This window comes from Physcomitrium patens, chromosome 1, assembly GCF_059467195.1.
Source record: "Physcomitrium patens ecotype Gransden chromosome 1, ASM5946719v1, whole genome shotgun sequence".
Lineage (NCBI taxonomy): Eukaryota > Viridiplantae > Streptophyta > Bryopsida > Funariales > Funariaceae > Physcomitrium > Physcomitrium patens.
Window position 1 is genome coordinate 20,804,211 of NC_143410.1, and position 19,630 is coordinate 20,823,840.

Here is a 19,630-nt window from a genome sequence, read left to right on the forward strand (position 1 = left end):
ATTGACACAAATAATGATGATATTAGGATGTTTGATCTAAATGCATTGGAAGTTGCTTGCATATGACACCTATCTAGTTGACATATCCAAAAACAAGATTCATAGTATTTTCATGGTTATTGGAAGCATTGCCATTCATATCTTTGGACATTTAGCACATTGCAATTAATAAATGCAAGATTTAATGGCCAATGCCATGTAAACATATGGAAAGCAGCTATTAAGAAGTAAAAAAAAAAAAAAAAAAAAAAAAAAACTTTCTTAAATTGCCTATATTAAAGCTGTTGTAAGTAGATCAATAAGAGATTCTTTTAGAAGTACAAAACAGTGGAGAAAAATTGTTCGGATCTAATGGTTATTTTTTGGATTGTTCTCTTTAAACACTAGCTATGGTTTTAACTTTCTTTTTAGATTTTGAGGTTGCATCACTTATCATTCTACACTTCATCCTTATCTTATTGGAGGCAATTAAGAGATATTTCTAATATGATCTCAAGAAAATATAAATTGTATGTTTTAAGGTCTTGCCATCTAAGTATATTAAATAAAATAAAAAAAAACAAGTATCAACTGCAATTATTAAGAATCACCATGCTTTTTGAAAATTCACAAATGAATACATTATCAACTTGGACTTATATTCCTTCCACAAAAAGATCTAAGTGAAAAATATCTTACAATATAACCAAATATTTTTCCTCTAAGTGGATTATAAACCTTCTTTGTAATAACAACTATAACTAATTTTTTCAAATTAGTACCTACTTAAATCATCTAAATCAAACAATTGTTGGAAACAAGGATGGAGAAATTTGAGATAGAAGAAAAGGGCTAAGAATAATGAATAAAAGATGGAGGATTAGAGGCATAGAACAAAAATATGGGATTTGGGATTAGGAACATAGAATTGGAATGAAGGGGGTTGAGAAAAGGGACAAAGATAGTAGGTAGATAGTAAATAGACTGAATTATTGATGAGATGGTAAGGAGAGGTTTGGCTTTAACAACTTTCTATATATATATATATAGAAGCATATATTATTATTTTAAAACTTGTTTCTGGGGATTTCTTGGTATATCAACGTTTCGGAGATAGGCTGGAAGCTTCTGGTGGAGTCGTGTGGCTGCTTTGACTTCGAAAAACTCCAGCTATATAGTTCAATTGCAATTGGCTTTTGATTCGACCCAGAGGAGTATATGCATTTGATCCAGTGAAATCTAAATCTCGATACGAGGTGGACCTCGGTGCTTGCTGAATGCGAAGGAGAGCAAGGTCCCCATAATTGAATTAATCTTTGAATTGTGCATCAAAGAAACTGCCCGAGCTGTACCTTGTAGTATTTCAAGCCCGATGATGATACAGACAACGTTAAAATGTGAAGGTGTTTATGGTTTAGCCAGATTAGCATTTCGTGAAACAGGCCACAGGATTTGGAGGTGGTGGAACATAAGATCTCTTGAAGCTCATGTTGGGTCTGTATCAGGGGGAATATACAACTCACGTATATCAATTGGTATTCTGAAGCGAGAGTTGAATAGAAGTGGCTAAAATGGATCTCCAGGATGGATTTGTCTACTCTGTCAAAATGAGTTGACAATCATCTTGAGATGTGTACTGTGTTTAATCTCAGTGTCAAGAATATGAATGGCATGTGTTCCACCGTTTAACTGATTTTGGATCCAGTTGCAAGTAACTTGGATGAATTATCTATTACAACAATGCAGTGATGCCTCGGCAACTCAGTTCAATTCTTCCTGTGCCCATGATTTCGATGGTGTAGAAGGTTTTCTATGCAATGAAAACACTATTCTTAACTGATTGAACAAACTATCGGAGGTATTGATTCATGGCGTACTAGTTGCAGGTGATGCTACTCACCTTACTCTTAACATGGGGCAAGACAAATGTTAAGGTTTGAAAGATAAGGACCTCGCAACACCGAAGTAGGTTGGTGCGCTAAGGAGCACTCCCGCTCTGAAACTTTGGACGGCGATGTGTCAGAACATGAAAGAAAAATACCAAGCCTTTTTGGAGTTCCAACGCGAGCCGCATGCGAGGACAATGTTCATCTTGTCTAGTGCATACACAATAGGGTCTAGTATACGATCCGGAAGCACAATTCTAAACCTCTTCTAAGGTAGAACTATGATTCCCCAAGACCATAACGAGATCAAGTGCTTGGCTTGCAAGATGTACCCTACCGAGAAATTACAATGGCAATTTTTAGCTTCTATTGCAGCATGAGAGAATCGCCATGTATCTTTGTCCAAAACTTCTTAACTAGGCAAGGTATAAAACTTGAAAGAACATGGCGTCTCTTGATGAAACAAATTTCAAAAACAATTACTGACCGATTCAACATCACGATTTTAGTCCATTAAACCTTGTGAGAAGATTGAAAAACTTGCAATCTTCTAAACTAAGATAATAGAGTCTACGACCCATTCTTCTCAGCATGTGATGCAAACGCAGCAGACATAACACGAGGCTTATCCAAGTTGATTTCACAAATTTGTGACAGCGAAGCTGCAAGTTCCACCTGATCGCAACTCACGCCGTCTCGTACAACCACCCGCCATTTCAAGTTGCCAAAATCTCCGACAGTAGTAAAAACCACAGCGCTTTTCCAAGTAAAGTGCCTCAAAATGGCAGCATTGAACACATCCTTTACATCTGGATACGATGGCGTATAACTCACACAACAGCGATCCCAGTACTCTCGGGCAGTGTCTCAGGCAGAGAATTGGTTCATTGTGCACAAAAGACGGGCTGCTCTATGCACTCATGGAAGATGATGATGGAGTGGGGTGGAGTGACATTGGACTAAAGTTTGGGGATGTGGCTATAACAAGTACTTATATATATATATATATATATATAATGTTTTTTTACAACAATATATACAAAAGTGTAATTTGGGGTGAGAAGAATCAAGGGATTTGGATCCCAAAACTATGACTGGTCAATGAATGAAAACCATGTCCTTACAATAAAAGTTTTTTCTGACACATTGTGTGAGGATTGAGCTGACAAAGGGTTGAGGCTCAACGAAAAATTAAAGGCCGCGGGTGGGGTTACCCACGCCTGTATGTGAGCACATAAATCCATGGGAGACCTATATCCGCAGGGGTCCTATAACCAAAATCTCAGACTATTTTCGAAACTAGTGGCCTCCCATCTGAGTTTTGTCGCAAGTGCGTCCCCTTCAATTCCGTAGCGGATGCCCTGAATCCTCAATGTTGCTGAAGTGAAACGATTTGAAACCCTAACGTGATTGCAACTGTTTCTCCATCGTCGTTGTTGCTGCTACTGCCAACTCAGTTGCTATTATCCGATTTTTTGTTGTTGTTGTTATTGTTATTGTACCGCGAGGGCGTTGATAGCACACGTTTTGTCAGGGTGAAGAATTGGCTGTGGCCAGGTGAAGTGCAGCTTCGAAGATGAGTTCGGGGCCAGGAGGGACGGGCCACTCCCTGGCCTTTCGCGTCATGCGGCTATGTCGCCCGGCATTGCAAGTAGATCTGGGACTTAGGTTCGACCCTATGGATCTGGTCCAAGGAGAAGATTTACATGACAGCGAGGAGTTGCAAGCGAGTATTGAATCCCGGGATAAGGAAGGGCCTTATTGGAGAAGAAGTGAATTGGAAAAACCGATCGATGCTTTAGGGCTTCCTGGACTCTTAGTGCTCCCACAGACCTTCGGGTAGGAGTATGTGCTGATTCGTAGTTTTTGATTTAATCCTTGCTAGGCACGAGAATCATGAATTCAAGTTCAATTCTAGCGTGATTCAAGAAGGTTTGATATGTATGTTTTGCTTTTTGTTTTGTTTTGTTTGTTTGTATTTTTTTTTTTTTTTTTTTTTTTTTTTTTTTGCGTTTCTGCCTTTTTAAAGTAGCTCTTACTGTTGTTGACAATATAATGTGTTGTGTTGGTCGGGAGCAGCTCCATCTACTTGGGCGAGTCTTTTTGCAGCTACATTAGCGTGGGCAACCACTCAAACCACGACGTTCGAGATGTTGGAATCAAGGCAAGTTTCCTTCCGGGTTCTTACATCGCTTGGACGGATAATGGTGTTAGCCGATGCAAATATGGTCAACTTTGTGGGGTACACACCAGGTGATACAATCATTCAGAGTAACTTGCATTGATTTTGCAGGCGGAGTTGCAAACTGAGAGGCAGCGTGTAACCTTGTATGATAATACGAAGGCGCCCATGGATTTTATTTGCGCGGGGGGCCGTCATGACTTCATTATTGAGCATGATATCAAAGAGCTCGGACCTCATACGTATATTCCTTTACTAAACTATTGCTCGTGATCGTGTTAAATCTTGTGCTGAAATCATCGTTAATTTCATTCTTTCTTATAGCTTTTATTACTAAGTGGTTCTTTCATCATGCTCATGATCTTCACCAGCTCAAGTTTCTTTTTGTTGTGGAAATTAGGTCTCGTGTGACCTTTGAGGCCACGCAGAGTAGGTTGGATTTAGTATTCATCTCACTCCTTTCTTACCGGTGACTATGAGATAACTGCTACTGTAGGGCCAAACCAAATTAAGGAAATGTAATCATCGTTGTTGATGCAGGTTGGTTTGCATGGCGGTTTACACAGACGCTGATGCAGAACGAAAGTACCTGCCACAATATTTTAAGTTTATGGCATCAAATCCTCTCTCAGTCCGGACGAAGGTTCTTGTTTCTTGTTCTCTTCCTGCTGTCTATTTTTTCCGACTAGTATTGGGGAGAGAAAACTACACTATTTTTATATTTGTGGTATTGCTTATTTTTTGCTGTTGGTACGCTGACACCTCATGACAAGGTTAGGATGCTGCAATACTTTATGTTCGGTTGATCACAAAACTTGCAAATTAAGGCTTGACTTCACATTTCGTATTTGTGTTTCCAGGTGCGCATAGTGAAGGTAAGAAACATACACCTTACTCATTAGTAGGTTATGTTGTATTAATTTTTTGATTTGGAATACTTTGGGGTTGTAGTAAGAAATTACTCGACATAATATCTTTGGCACGCAGATTCTTGGGATTTCACCATATTTGTCATGAAGTGATTAACCCAAAGGTGATAGCGATTAATTTCCAGAACTATTTTCTACAGGATACTACATATCTGGAAGCTTGCATAGAGAATAGCACAAAATCACTTCTTTTCTTGGACCACGTGCGCTTCGATCCACAGCCTCCTATGACTGTGTCTGTTTTGGAAGTGGAGAGCAATGAAAATGATGAATCTGAAGGTCCATTAAGGTGCTCTTCTTGCCCACTTTTTACGTTTAAATTAGTTTTGTATTCATCGGATACCTTCTTCTATATGTGTCAATATGTGAGTGAAATCTTTTTTACTCTGGTGTTTAAGATGAAAAGAGCCAATATTCGTACGTGTGGGTTAATTTTTCAGTGGCCTCTTGAAACAAATTAAAGTCATAAAAGCAAATGGTGGTACCCGCCATTTTCTTTACCAGTTCCATAAACCAGCAGGAGTACCTGTGTCAACTAAGGCAGATGGCAGTAACACTCTTGGGAAGTTGGAAATCATGTGGCGGACTACTCTTGGAGAACCTGGTCGATTGCAAACACAACAAATTTTGGGCAATGTGAGTGAAACTACCTTTTACTGGTTACGTTCCACTTCTTGAAGATGTTTTTAGTGCTTTATGACCTCGTTAGCCGTAATCATTATTGCACCTGCCTTACCTTCTTGGTGCGGCCATATATTACCACCAACTGACATCTGTTACAATTCAGCCCTACAAGATTCATTTCAGCTAGTTGATAATCGTCTTGTTTTGCTATGACTTGCAGCCATCACCTCGAAAGGAAGTGAGTCTTCGTATTGTGGAGATTCCCTCTCGCATCCTTCTGGAGAGACCCTTTCTGGTATTAACTGCCATCAAACTATGATTCCGGGAAGGTCTTAATTTGTAGTTGATAAGCTTTGAACCAAATCTGTAGTAATAAGTTGATTGTCGCATGTACTTTTGAGATTCTCGTTTTGTTACTGAATTCTGTGTTAAATGTGCTTACTGTGTATTGTTTCTTTTTACAGGTCCGAATGAGTGTAAGCAACCACACTGACAGGACTGTTGGCCCTCTTCAGATTTCAATGTCTCAAGATGATGCTCAGGGTGTGCCCAGAGCAATTGTTGTGAATGGCCTTTGGAGCATGGTGAGTCTCTATTTGGAAATAATCTTACTGTTAACATGTGCTCAGTTTATAGGACAAAAGTGATTGTTTGTTTCAGTGCCATATTGGTACCATAAAGACTCTCTGAGTTGTTATTTCATTCTTTCTAACGCACGATGTGATCATTGTTTCAGACTGTGCCGCAATTAGATCCATTGGCTTCCACGGATGTTAATCTGGTGCTCCCTCTCTCCCCTCCCTTCCTCCCTCTCTCTCTCTGTCTTCCTCTCTTCACGTTGCCTCGACGTTTTAGACCTTTCTAGTTTGATGTATTAATGCATACATGTCAGCATTTGAAATTCTCAATAAGTACTCTAGTTGTGATGAGAGAGCAGGGTAGCTGTTACATGGGGATGGTAATTGTCACCTTCACTGTTAATTGTATTTTCTGGTTGATCTGGGGCAGAGTTTGGTTGCTACCGCGGTTGGTGTCCAGAAGATCACCGGCGTAGGGTTGACTGATCGGCGAGATGGCAAGCCCTATGATGCTTTGACAGCTACTGAGGTACAATCTTGTTATTAATACCTGTATTGGAGCTTTTAGAGTCGAAACTTGCAGCTGATAAGATCTATCTATTTTTCTATGAAGCTGAACAGGAGCTCAATCAGATCCTAAACTATTGTTGTACTCAGTAACCTGTTTTATATGAAAATTGAAAGAGGCTTGTTGAGCGATTAGCATCGTCGATGTTAAGTACGAGTATTTCTTATGATTTGTTCTGGATTCTCTCGCAGGTGTTTGTGGAGTCCGAGTGAATTGCAAAAATAGTAAGAATTAGAGGAATAAAAAAATCATCAGCATAGTATGTTACCAACACTGAATCATCGAAGAGAGGCATTTTCCTACAGGATTCCTGGAATTGTCTTGAAGCATGTAATTCCCTGCTAGGAATATTTATTCCTACATTTCAAAATCTGAACCACTTCGAACAGGTGCACCTACTTCACAAAGTGAACATATTTGTCCTTGTTCTTTTGCTATAGCGTGGTGTTATATATCTTCCAACCTTTGTGGTCTAGTAATGTGCTTGCAAATTTCATCCTAGACTGCAATTTTTGACAGGAGTTGTCTATCTGGAAGTCCTGAAACAAATTGCTTTATTGTTGTATTTTATGACAGGTCGGATCTAAGCCCACAATATCTAATGCACATCGGGGTTCAGAATCATCGAAGGAGTAGTAGATAAGCCTGATTGGGACTTTTCAGCTGCTCTCTTTGTTGGGTATAATCAATTGTAAACAATCTTTTCACAAGATCTACAATGTAGACGCGTATTGATGGGTGAATTCTTCAAGTGCTTCTTAAATGAAGCATACACAGTCTGCTATATTTAGTAGACGTACGCATGGCTATGACTTCTCTGCTTTATTATCTTTCGAGTTTATCACACCAGTTATGTGTGTTCATGGTATGGTGTTAACATTCAACACCATGAGTTAAGACTGCCAAAACGAGATTCACAGTGGCAGCTGCTACTTCAATGCGTTGAATTTCTATTCTCATGAATGCAGTTATTTTATCACATGCCTGCATTGCCAACCTGCTCGGATATAACCTCCACTCAATCTGCACAGGATCGATCTCGACAAGTGCGCCCATCATCCAGTCTCCTATTATTCCGACGCAGAGTATAGGCTACTGAGTAGTAATCCGGAACGGTGCGGTCTGCGGACGGATCAGCCTGGATATAGATCGGTCTCATGGATAACAAGGTGGGCGTCTCATGTTTATCGAAATTTAGTTAATAAACTCAGTAAGCTCCAGCAACCAAATTTGGACAAGCAACCTTGTGTGTAGCTCCCCAGACCTCCGCTTTTTGCCTGTTGATCATTCCATCCAGGCCCTACTTCCTAGCTTCGTTTTTATCAACACTGGAGTAGCATGGCGGGAACGCATTTTGCCTTTCGACGCGTAGACTGCATGGAATCTGCCGGTTTCTATTGTGGCGTCTCCACGTCTGTGCCATCCTCACGTCGGCTCTGGCAAAGCATGGCAAGGTGGTCCCCTCCGTCGCATACTCGATTCACGTATCTATCTCTGTGCCCATCTCTCTCAAGAATCTTGACTTTCCCCTGCACCGTTTGTGTTCGTAAACGTCCAACATATCTATCAAAACGCTTCTTTTCCTACCAGCAAGGGCATACCGTCGAGAGCGAGAGAGCGAGAGAGAGGGAGGGAGAGAGACGTTAAGGTAGCTCTGCAACATGGACAATGCTAAGACAAGAGCCAATGAATTATACTACAGGGCGCAAGAGAATGCGCCACTTAATCAGCGCCAGGCGCTGGGATTGGTGACCATCCTCGTTGCGTTGGGCACTATCACCTTCATTGCAGGCCTTACTCTGACTGGCACCACTCTTGGCTTCCTCTTCGCATCGCCCCTGCTAATTATTTTCAGCCCCATTCTGATCCCGCTTGCCATTTTCGCATTTGTCGCCATCTCCAGCCTGTTGAGCTTTGGGGGTTTCGCATCCTTCGTTGTTTGGGTGTACAAGTACTACAAGGGCGCCCACCCCGTCGGCTCCGATCAGGTTCGAATCCTTTGCTTATGAAAATTTTCTCGTGTTTGGATTCAGTTTAGTTGTACAATTATCCTCTTCTGTAATCTGGCTTAACCCCTCAAAAGTTCCTACTGCTTAGGAAACTTCTTTACAACCTAGGCATGTTAGAATAGTTCCCTGGTCTAATCACTGGGCCTCCTCTGAACGGCTCATGTTTCAAAGATCATTAGATTAATTGATAAAAAATACTGCCATGGGTAACTGCCGTGATGATTAGTGCTGGAGTCGGCTAGCTGCAAACCCACCTTTGATTGCTCAACATCTTCTGAAGTTTTTGGTCTATATTTGTGTCTCTAGTTTAGTCCACTTCAGGTTGGAGTAAGTTGTCTATCGCATATGGTTAGTGTCCGTGTGAAGGACACTAGAAGGACTAGGCAACTCGTTGGACTAACACAGCACCCCATGAATGAGAAAGTTGCTCACAATGCAGAGGATCATGCGCAGGTTGATGCTGCACGTTACCGTATTGCTGAAGGTGCGAAAGAGGTCAGGGACAAGACATATGCCGTAGCAGAGGATGTCCAGGAATTTGTTTCCCAAAAGACGGACACCAGTGTTGCAGCTTAGACTTATGATCCCAGCAGTAGCCACTGCGGAGAAAAGTGGCACAAGCTCCGATGTTCATGATGTTAATAGTCTTGTGAATATCAATCCTCTTTTTGCTTGTGTGCTTTACGCTTCAGTTTGTATTGAGGTGTATGCTTCAAGCTTTTTAAGGACTGCCTGAACCTCGATGGATAAGTGCCAATGAACGTTTCATATCTTACACCCCTGGTCTTTATCATATTATAGATGTTTCAAACGCAAGTCATGTGGTTCTGAACAAGATTTTATCACAGACTGTTATTTTCAAGAGTTCATTTTGTCATCATCTATAGAAGGGAACTCATTGGTGTTGCATACATTTTCATCTTCTATAATTCAAAAAGAGATTACACTGATTATTATTATTTGATCGGTTGTTTGTCTTCTGTACATGTTTTCTTTTAGTTTAACTTCTATAGGTTTTGACTTATATGATGTGTATTAACCTTAGTATTGAATATACTACTAAAATGTGAAAATTGATATTTTTGAATTTTGATAATATTATTAAAATATATTATTTTGATAATATCATTCATTATACTTTGGAACTGAACTTCAAAAAGGATAAAGATGTCTTTTCCATAAAGTTTCAAATACTTTTTTTTTTCAATGTATTTTTAATAATTTTTGTTCGGAATTTAAAAATAAATGACAAAAATGAAACTAGATTTTTGCAACATAAAGTCAGCGTGCACGACACTTCAATTTTTAGCTTTCAAAACTAAATGCAATTTAGAATTATCTTATTATGGCTTTGATACATAGATTTGTTATTATAATAAGAAAATTTTAAATTGCATTGATCGTGTATCGAAGTATAATTAGTGATTCAAAATCTTCATGAAATCATGCTTGATGAGCATTCTATTAAGAAAGTTTGTGATCAGGACAAAAAATTAGTGGCAAAACAAAGATTGCTAAGTGGTAACAATAACAGTCATCACTTAAAACCATATAATCTAAGAAATTTACAGCATATTTGTTTGCCTCTTTAAATGATCTGATGATACATGTGCCTCAACAGTCATGCTTAAGTGACTATAAAAACTTTACAATTTAACGTGTATTGACTCCCTGCAAACTTTAACTCCCCGGATTATCTTTCGTCCATTGGCAGAGCATGAAAAGCAATCCGGAAATCAGTTGGAGAATATCTAACTGGGAGCCGAAACAAGCCTTCAGGGATAAAACTTACATATTTCTCAGTATAGTTTACAGATGAAGATTGAGAGCAGAATCTTGAAGTTACAAGATATGGTGTATCCATTCCGACGCTCCAGCTGCCACCAACTTCTCTTTTGTATTAGGTAGTTTTGTTATTTTGTTTGTTTGTTTGTTTGTTTTGTTTTGTTTTGTTTTGTTTGTTTGTTTGTTTGTTTGTTTTTCTTTTTTTTTTTGCATTTCTCCTTTTCTGAAGAAATTTATACTCTGCAAGCAATTTGTATGTAACATTTACAATTAGAACTATGATAAAAAGTGTTTCCTCCACAGAAAATTACTTGCAGCTTCCGCAAATGCCTACCCAGTTAAATCTTCTAAAGATACAGTGCCTCAGGTCTAATGCACCTCTCATGATATTGCAATTAGGATTTCAGGTGCTTGGCAAAAGGTTGAAGATATACGAGTTCAGTTTCACTTACTGATAACATTGAGACATGGTAATCATGTTCGGATTCTCGGCATTATCTGCATCTGCAACATCTCGTTGAACACCATAATATAATCGAAAATGGAAATGGCAAGTTTATGTGTATGATCTCCTCGCGTTCGTCCTGCACAAGGTTGTGTAAGAAAAAATATTCAAACTTTCAATTAAGAAAAGAATAAAAAAAATACTGGCCCTTTATTCCATTAAGTTAGCTAGTCATTGAAGTATGAACAGAAGAGACGAACAAGACTTGAAGCTTTTGATGAAATGCTTGTGAAGAGCTAATTGTATGAACAATTCGAGAGCTGTAAATAACACGAACGGTATATACATCGCTTACCTTCTTGTAATCAGGCAGTGGTTCAAAACTGCTTGCACATTCTCCATCCCTGAATTTGACATCAGATTCGACTTGCTTTCCGGCCAGATAACCGGAGTTGGTCAATGGATCTGGTTTTGAAGCAATATTTTCAGTTTTGTTGTTGTAGGGACTTGAATTCGAGTGGTTGTCATTCAAGGGCATCACTGAAGGCGTGTTCATATTCGGTGGAGGCAAAGGTTCAGTATCTGCATAAGAATGTTTCCCGGTACTTTCAGCAGTTGTTGTAGAGTGATCCTCGCCCTTGTCACATGTTTCGTTGGTTGAAAAATCGATATTATCCAACAACAAATCTCCTTTTACAACAACCTGGCCTTCTGCACCAGATGACTCAACGTTTCTGGATGAAGTCGTTGAAACAGGCACCTCGACAGCATCAGGAGCCAGCTCACTTTTCTTCTTTGAAGGTGTTGCCTCGTCATCGTTCTCACCGTATACGGTTGGTGCTCCCAACTCCCCTGCAGGTGAAGATCTATGCTCTTGATTACTATTGTTGGCCGATTCCTGCTCAACCGTTTGATGTTCAGAATTGCTCTCACCATGATCCAAATTAGATGAAGCAGTCTTCGGCGCTGGTGGCGCATCCTCAGAAACTACAGCTTCGCCGCTACTTCGGTTGTCCCTTGTTGCTTCGTCAAGATCCGAGACCTCGTGATGTTCAACAAAATCGTCTACTTCAACAGCCTCCGGCATGCGCAGAGTCGATCCTTCTTCAACATTCTGAACGTTCGTTTCTCTATCTACTTCTTTGTCTTCCTCATGAAGCTCATCATGCTGCAATGGAGCCAAGTCTGTCTTTTCCATAGAATCAAATTCCAATTTCTTGGCAACACAAGAATCGGACGTTGGTGACTCTAATTCTGTACTTGCTCCACCTTCAGGAGATTCATCATGGACCTCGCCATCACCTGCAGTATCCTTGAAAATAAATTGGGCATAGTCTGCGTGACCTTTTGAGTACACTTTCCCGTTCAGAATGGTCGAAGTACCATCTTCACGAGAACAAGACCCAGGCCGTGTAGGAGTATCAACTTCCCCGCCATCTACAACCGAAACTTTCATGTTAGAAGTAGTTTCCAATGAAATTTTAGTAAATTTTCAAGTCCTCACCCGTCACTTCTGTAGCTGCATCAAAGTATTCTTTAGAAAATCCTCATTAAAAGACCGTTTTGGTTCGATCTTTCCTTTACTAAAAGCGTGACTATCCTTGGAACAGCATATATGTTACCAAACACTCTAAATCTTAGATCATTTTTCTGACGATACTAATGTAGATTTTTGCTTGTCCATTGATTTGACAGATGTGCATGCTCTATCACAAGAGGCCACGTTAACATCTTTGAGATTTTTACCTTGGTCTGAAGTGAATTTGGCTCTGGAAGCTCCACTTGAACAAGCAGGACTCTCCGCCCCAGAACCAGGGTTGTTGTTAATGAAGTCACGAGTTATGGGAGAACCCACTACATTAAATCCATAAACTTCAACTCCATGATCCTTTGCATCGACAATCACTTCTGTATCATCATCTAGAAACGATGATTCTAAAGCGTCTCCATCACCAACCGTGAACTCTGGCCTATCAGAAAATCCCGGAACGATATCATTAGCGAGGTCTCTTTTCCTTTCAACAGATGCTACAAGATTGTCTAAACTTCGTAAATCTCCACTTCCCCAACTATTTGCGGAGAAGAACGATAGCCCACTTGCTGCAGTATAGAGTGACGCTTTACTAGACTCTGTTCTCAAAGAAAGCCTTTTGCTGATGGAGCCGATCCTCGATAAGGGTTCACTTGACACGCTCTGGAACTCATCAGCATCAGAGAAACTAGACCCAATATCCGGCTCTACAACAACAGCAAACTCCGAAACCCTCTGAGAGCCACCAACGCTTGTATCACTTGAGTCAATACCGATACAATTTGGATCGCCTTCCAATGCCTTAGGATTCGCCATTTCCTCGGTTTTGAGGTTCGAATCTGTCTGTGCCCCCAGTCCGTCTTTGAACTCTCCTGATGATTGAACCGAACTCTGCGACGATGGTCTGGATTCAAGTTTCCCTGGAGCCTTAGCGCTTCTACGACTCAACGGAGACAGTCCATTAATTTGGCAAAGCCTTCTAACTGAAGGTTGACGAGGGAGTGCATCTTGACCAACGCCGGGTGTCCTCGTGGGAGAAAATGCTCTCCTTGACGAAAAAGTATTCGACTTCGTCAATAGAGGTTTCCGTGACAACCCTGAATTCTTCCTCTGAAATGGTGTAACCTCCTGTGGAAACACATTCTAGCGTCAAGCAACAAGTGATGAACTACAAGATTCCAGGTGGCCTTGTGCGAAGTCTTCGCTCTTATCTTGTATACCATCCACTTGGTGACAAATGTAACTCCGAGCTTAGGGCCCCACAACTCGACGTGGCAATTCTTTGCCTCGTGGGAAGCGAGCAACGTGACACTTAAGCAGCGGTGTATTGTAGGACTTTTTTTTTCAAACAAATCTAACAGGCTGCAGGATCAAGTCAATCTAGTAATAAAACGAAAATTAAGAGGTGAGACTGTTACGCTTGTAACTTACTTCGCGCGGTGGATTGTTTAAGCTAATGCTTTGCACTTTGCCGGCTGACTTCGCAGGAGATTTATACGAATCTCCATTCTCCTTCACGGGAGACTGCACTTTTGTTTCTCGCGTCCTCGGTGACCTATTACAACATCGAGTTCTATTGAACCTTAATGAACATCGATTACCGAGCTTTAGACAAGCGACTCATTGATGAATCAAGCCAAGCACACTGCACTCTGAACCTATATTTTCAACCATTTTGCTGGATCTTGTCATGATGTCGTAATTTACGGAAACTCACCGATCATGTGCAGGCTGTGGAAATTTACGATGTTTAATTGAATTGACGAGTTTACCTTGGTTTTGTCTGAGGTGGCGACGGATATAGCTTATTGCGCAGCAAACGAACGAGTTCCTCGTGCTTCAAAAACACAAAACCAATAAATTACAAAAAAATTGTTGATCAATATGACGCTCCGTAGCACCGCCAAGAGAATTCTCAACTAGATCTGTCCCACTAACCCTTCAGAACGTACTACGGTGCAGAGGGTGCAGACTCTTGCACTGGCATAGCCGAGCGTACGCTCAAATTAGCGGCACACCGTAAATGCGCATGACAATATGTTTACACCCAAACACTGGAATATTATCACCATTTCCTTCAAAAGCTACAAGAATCCTCTTCACCAACGTCCATTGAAATCTAACAATCCAACAACGCCAGAGAAGACAAGAATGCATCACTCCATCCTGGTGAATCCAAAACAATTCCAAATATGCACCTTAACTCCCGCCGTCCGAATATTATTCTGGGCACAAAGCTCCTTGAGCTCCTTGCGTGATTTTTCCTGCAGATTGTCCCCCATCTTCAACTCATGAACTGCCAATGCACCGCTCTATAGTTCTCCTGTCCTAACTCCCTTCGTCCGTCCTCTCCAACTTCCTCTCACTCACAACACCATAAGCTACGTCACTCTGCTTTGCCTGAGCACACGCCCTATACGCCGAGATTGCCCCTCTCATGCGTTGCAGTTGTTTGTTCGTTTCCTGCTACTTCCTTGCTCCCGACTATCTTCGCTGCCGTGATGCCTGCTACCTTTCGCGATCCTTCCGAAAATCCCGAGGCACGTCGACACATAATTCGTTTGTGCCTGTCGACAAATTTCCAAATCAGCCGTCGTAAGATCTCACAACTTCTAACGATTCCTCACAACCACTTTTCCAAGTTTCTTTGCCATTCCGACAACGCCATTAGATGCGGTAACGAATAGAGAGAGAGGGATGTTGACCGATCGATCAACAGCACACCCGCAATCGAGAAAACGACGATCTACTACGATACAAAATACTCGTATCCCCATAAAGTCAGGTCGGCAGCTACCATTCAAAAGGTCTCCAAGTTTATCCCGAGAAAAAAAAAAAAAAAAAAAAAAAAAAAAAACCATGTAAAAAATAAAATCACTGTTTGAGGTAACGTTACCCCTGGCCCGAGGCAAGGATCTACAAACCCAGCCTGCAAATGCGTAAGGTCCCTTTCATCTCTCGCTTATTACGACCGAACTTGGACGATTCTCGCAGGACCGTGTGATATTCCTACTATTTACCTTTCAGAGGTCGAGAGATTCAGTCGAGGTGATCACTGTGCATAGCGCGTTTACTTTTACTCTCTCCCAGCACCCAAAATACACCGTGTGCAATTCCATACCATGCAATTTTGAATTCGAACTGAGATAGTCAACATTCTCGCAATCAATGAGGAGTGATGGACGACGACAAAGTGTCTCAGTGCCGTCATTATGAGCGAGAGCTTCGACTCATTGGAATCATCAGCTTCTTCAGAAACAGAGTTAGCATGATGATGGAAGTCCCGGTAAACAAAGATTCACAAGTTCTGGCAAATTCATGTGAAGGACCGGACACGCGAAGGGGTAGTTTACATGAGCAGATGTGGCAGTAGCAGTGTTGAATCGCCGCGATTAGGTTTTCCGCAGGTTTTCCCTTTTGAATAGAGAGGTTGGCATCATCCTGCCTCCACGCTCTAACCATGTGTGAGCAAAGAATCTCGTGAAGCTTGATGCCAGAAAGAAGAAAGCAGTGAAACTTGCAGCTGTTTGTTTTCCCGTGAATCAAAGTTCTGTTGTGCTTTGAGATAGTAATAACCCAACAAGCTCCCGGTTCTTCTTCACGTGTGAAGAAGCACGGAGATGGCTCGGGTGCAAGTTTGTCTTGAGCTCTACACGTTCCAAAGATATCGTGTTGTAGCTTCTGAGTGCAGCTGTGTAGCAGAGGGATTTGACAATTGGCAGGGTGGCTGCAGCAAATAGCCCCTGAAATGGGGAGTCGTGCTCAACAGCACTACAGTACACTGTACAGCCGTCTTCTTTAGTCTGGATCTTCTGGTATCTCACTGTCGAAGATTGTTGTCAGTTTTCTGCACCTTGCGTAGGATTTCTACTTCTGCTCACATCTTCGGATGGCTTGCTCTGTTTTGTTGAGGCTTGGACTCCTCTGTACTGCACTGCTCCACCGATCAAGTGTGCAGGGTGTACAGTCAATGCTACTGATTACTTGTACAAAACCTTAGATAATAACCGAAAAAAATAAATAAATAAATAATTTAAAAATAAATACTGTGCAAAAATTAACAGCAGGGGTATGAACCTTGCAGATGATGAGTTCTTACTAAAAGTGAGGAGGCGCCAGCATTGCTATCAAAAAGGCACGTAACAAAGAATAATGTAATGTCTACAAAGGTGTGCTAATCGATGACGATGATTCTATACCGCTGAAAGCCCTTCAAAAAGGCCTAATGAGAAGATAGGTACTAAAACTAAGGGCACAACTGGCTGGATTGAAAACACTCCATCAAAACAGCGCCAGAATGGAAAGAAGAGCAGCAGAAGATGATGAGATTGACGAGACGTGGCGCTACTTACCTTGCAATTCATTTCCTCGGCAGAAACGATAATCTCCCCGTTCGAGATTCTGCTCGAATGCATGTAAAGAACGCATAAGAAAAAGTCTTGTGGAAGCACGACGTCACACCTAAATGGGTATCCTTTTTTTTCTCGAGAAGCAAGAGGCAGCTCGAATAAACACGAAGAAGAAACGTCCCAACAACAACAACAGCAACAAGATGTGGAGCTCGGATCTCCGATTCCAAAAGCGCAACTCCAGTCACACGCCCCCTCAAAATCAAACACGAATTCGTCAAGTAACACACACTTCCGCACACTTCCGCACAATTCCACAGATCTGATCAGACGCTACAAACTCCACCAACCGAAGCCACGCCCACCAAAAATCTTGTCAGTCGATTGACAACACAACACCCGACCTGGAAAAACCCACACTGCAAAGGCAACGAGCACGTCAATCATGGATTATATATCTTTGTTGTATACACATCCATAGCTGAAGGCCAAGTCAAACCCATGACCAGTTCCTGGCAAAGCCAACCATGGAAACATATCATATTCTACAGCCCAACGCCGCCACCGAGATGCTCTGGCAAAGTGTTTCCGGTGCTAAAAAGGGACATCACTGCTGGTAATAAACACATTACTATTCCAGTCAGGGTGTACATACACAGCAAGTGGGAATAATATTACAATTACAATTCTAAGGGAGAAGAAGTGAGTGTGAGTGTGTGCTAAGGCATCCGAAGAAGAAGGAGAACAATTCAACAGTTGGGGGTCAAACAAGAAAGTAGTGCAACAGAAACAGTGAGATCTGGAGCTGAAAATGAGGCTGGAATAATAATTTTTACAACGCTGATAGACTGACTCTGTGGCTCTGTGAGTATGAAGTAGTCACACAGTGCAAATTCACAACACATAACTCTCGTGGTGTGTGTTTGGATTACTCACTGGGGCTGTGAATGAATTCACTTGCTTGTGCTCTCAATTTGGCAGAAGATTTGTGTTTTCCTGTTTTTGGTGTGGCACCCAACCTCGTTTGATTATCCGAAATGTGTGCAAGTTGTGAGCCATTTTTTCCTCGTTTGCGGATCACCTTCGAAACTTGCCCCACTTCCTCTGATGGAATCTGATTGTATTGTAATGCTTCTCTGTTTTGTTTTGTTTTGTTGGTTTTTTAATTTGCTTCTTGGGGGACCCAACAAAGGTTCATTTTTAGGATGAGAGGAGAAAATTATGACTAGAAAAGAATTGGTAGTGAGATCTAGTCTAATAAATTCATCAACAATCAAAAATTCTTTTTAATATTGATATATTTGTATTTTATTAACTTAAATTTTAATTTTTAACAATTCCATCGATTAAGATTGATTGATGGAACTCACATCTATCATGAAGTGGTAGTAAGATCAAGTCTAGTTTTTAGTTATAAGGAAAAAAAAAAAAAAAAAAAGAAAAAGAAAAAGGAGGGTATTTTGTTGGAGGTGGGACATAGCTTCCTATTGGATCTTATTATTTTAATCGGGTGTGAAAGAGTCTTTTTTTAGTCCAAAGTTGATTGTATTTTCAAATCAGGTGGTTTTTCTTGTATTTTTTTTTATTAAGTTTTTTTTTTTTTTTTTTTTTTTTTTTTGCACTCAATAAGTGTTGTTGATAAGGAGGCTTTTGTTTTTTTAAAAATAGTGCAACAAAATAATTACAGATTTTGTTCTTGTGTTAAGTCCAAATGATTCATATGTATCCATTGAAGATGAATGACTAAAAATAAGAGAATGTTTTGAGAGAATTAGATTGAGGTGCACTAATTATTGTTTATTATAAGTCAAGTGCTAATTCAGGTCTTTGTTTGAGTGATTTGATATAAACTTGGTTGAAAAGGAATTGTATACATAGGACTTGTTAGAGTTTGTAACATTAAATACATTGTTCTGGAAATGTAAATAAAATGCACTGGTAAAAATAGATTAAATTTTATTAAAATTAAATACTTATAAAAAAAATTAATTATGATGTTCTAATATAAATTATTCAATGTGGCTTTCTGTATTGTGAACAAACTGTGAAATAAATTTAATTGTATGGATCAATGATACAGGAAAAGGTAAAGTAGAGATAATGTGCAAAGATTATGTAATAAGATAATTGGAAGAACTAATATGGGTCAATTTTTTCTTTCATTATTTAGGTGGTTGTAGATGTTACCAGCTTTTCAAATTGATTGAATTAAAAATCAAAATACTGTACAGTTAGCAAAATTTTAAAACCTACTCTTATTTTAAAGCAATAACATTAGTATCTTTCTACATTAAAGTGAGTCAATAACTTTTAAACAAACAAATATGAATTCCAATTTGAAATGTTTATTTAATGTATCAATTTATAACTCAACTATTTAATAGACAACTTGATGTTATCAAAAAAAATATTAATAAAAAAGATTAAAAAGTAAATAACAATCATAAATTTATGTAAATAAATTTTAAAATTTTATGAATAATAAGCTTTAAATTTGTAGTTCTATAATTATATTTTAAATAAATGTTGAAACTTGATAATTTTATTTTTTGGTTGTAAAAAATAACAACTTATGCATTCTGTGGTATTATTTTTATAATTTAGTCCTTATTGAATTCAAAGAATTGATTTTTGATCAAATAAAAAAAATATTCTTGTGTTATGACCTTATATTATTATTAAATTATTACATAATTTAGTTACTAATAAATAACATTGTATCTTGTATAATGTTCTATCTGGTAGCAATTTATCTTTTCTATAAA

General features: G+C 39.8%; 3 protein-coding genes across 8 annotated transcripts; 2 read left to right on the top strand and 1 right to left on the bottom strand.

Annotated features, from left to right (window-relative positions):
* Positions 1-3,201: 3,201 nt before the first annotated feature.
* LOC112280175 (uncharacterized) lies at positions 3,202-7,553 on the top strand. Of its 2 annotated transcripts, XM_024515350.3 has the most exons (14): positions 3,202-3,271; positions 3,400-3,704; positions 3,945-4,029; positions 4,159-4,289; positions 4,588-4,690; positions 4,908-4,922; positions 5,117-5,265; positions 5,417-5,612; positions 5,821-5,895; positions 6,065-6,184; positions 6,337-6,381; positions 6,609-6,707; positions 6,938-7,135; positions 7,323-7,553. In XM_024515350.3, exons 2-13 carry the CDS (start codon positions 3,442-3,444, stop codon positions 6,956-6,958), a joined length of 1,302 nt encoding a protein of 433 aa, XP_024371118.1. In that variant the 5' UTR covers positions 3,202-3,271; positions 3,400-3,441; the 3' UTR covers positions 6,959-7,135; positions 7,323-7,553. The 2 variants fall into 2 exon arrangements, with proteins under 2 accessions (XP_024371118.1, XP_024371109.1); XM_024515341.3 differs by having other exon boundaries at positions 3,202-3,704.
* Positions 7,554-8,350: 797 nt separating this feature from the next.
* On the top strand, positions 8,351-9,714 carry LOC112280183 (oleosin G). Its single transcript, XM_024515365.3, has 2 exons — positions 8,351-8,734; positions 9,209-9,714. Exons 1-2 carry the CDS (start codon positions 8,408-8,410, stop codon positions 9,329-9,331), a joined length of 450 nt encoding a protein of 149 aa, XP_024371133.1. The 5' UTR covers positions 8,351-8,407; the 3' UTR covers positions 9,332-9,714.
* Positions 9,715-10,248: 534 nt separating this feature from the next.
* On the bottom strand, positions 10,249-17,837 carry LOC112280159 (uncharacterized). 5 transcript variants are annotated; one of them, XM_090253044.1, is made up of 10 exons: positions 17,802-17,837; positions 16,869-17,284; positions 15,870-16,511; positions 14,715-15,083; positions 14,289-14,353; positions 13,948-14,071; positions 12,732-13,644; positions 11,341-12,422; positions 10,993-11,124; positions 10,249-10,780 (listed from the first exon to the last, which is right to left on the bottom strand). In XM_090253044.1, the coding sequence occupies exons 4-9, from the start codon at positions 14,796-14,798 to the stop codon at positions 11,035-11,037; spliced, it is 2,358 nt and encodes a 785-aa protein (XP_090109170.1). In that variant the 5' UTR covers positions 14,799-15,083; positions 15,870-16,511; positions 16,869-17,284; positions 17,802-17,837; the 3' UTR covers positions 10,249-10,780; positions 10,993-11,034. The 5 variants fall into 5 exon arrangements, with proteins under 5 accessions (XP_090109170.1, XP_090109169.1, XP_024371098.1 ...); XM_090253043.1 differs by lacking the exon at positions 17,802-17,837 and having other exon boundaries at positions 15,870-16,450; positions 16,869-17,278; XM_024515330.3 differs by lacking the exon at positions 17,802-17,837 and having other exon boundaries at positions 15,537-16,450; positions 16,869-17,276.
* Between the last annotated feature and the right edge of the window lie 1,793 nt (positions 17,838-19,630).

Coding starts and splice junctions, on each gene's coding strand:
- LOC112280159 (XM_090253023.1), bottom strand. CDS start 14,798: ATGGGGGACAATCTGCAGGAAAAATCACGCAAGGAGCTCAAGGAGCTT. Junction 14,090..14,288: donor CCACCTCAGACAAAACCAAG/GTAAACTCGTCA, acceptor AAGGTTCAATAG/AACTCGATGTTGTAATAGGT. Junction 13,645..13,947: donor TAAACAATCCACCGCGCGAA/GTAAGTTACAAG, acceptor GTGTTTCCACAG/GAGGTTACACCATTTCAGAG.
- LOC112280175 (XM_024515341.3), top strand. CDS start 3,442: ATGAGTTCGGGGCCAGGAGGGACGGGCCACTCCCTGGCCTTTCGCGTC. Junction 5,266..5,416: donor GAATCTGAAGGTCCATTAAG/GTGCTCTTCTTG, acceptor TTAATTTTTCAG/TGGCCTCTTGAAACAAATTA. Junction 6,382..6,608: donor CTTCCACGGATGTTAATCTG/GTGCTCCCTCTC, acceptor GATCTGGGGCAG/AGTTTGGTTGCTACCGCGGT.
- LOC112280183 (XM_024515365.3), top strand. CDS start 8,408: ATGGACAATGCTAAGACAAGAGCCAATGAATTATACTACAGGGCGCAA. Junction 8,735..9,208: donor ACCCCGTCGGCTCCGATCAG/GTTCGAATCCTT, acceptor GATCATGCGCAG/GTTGATGCTGCACGTTACCG.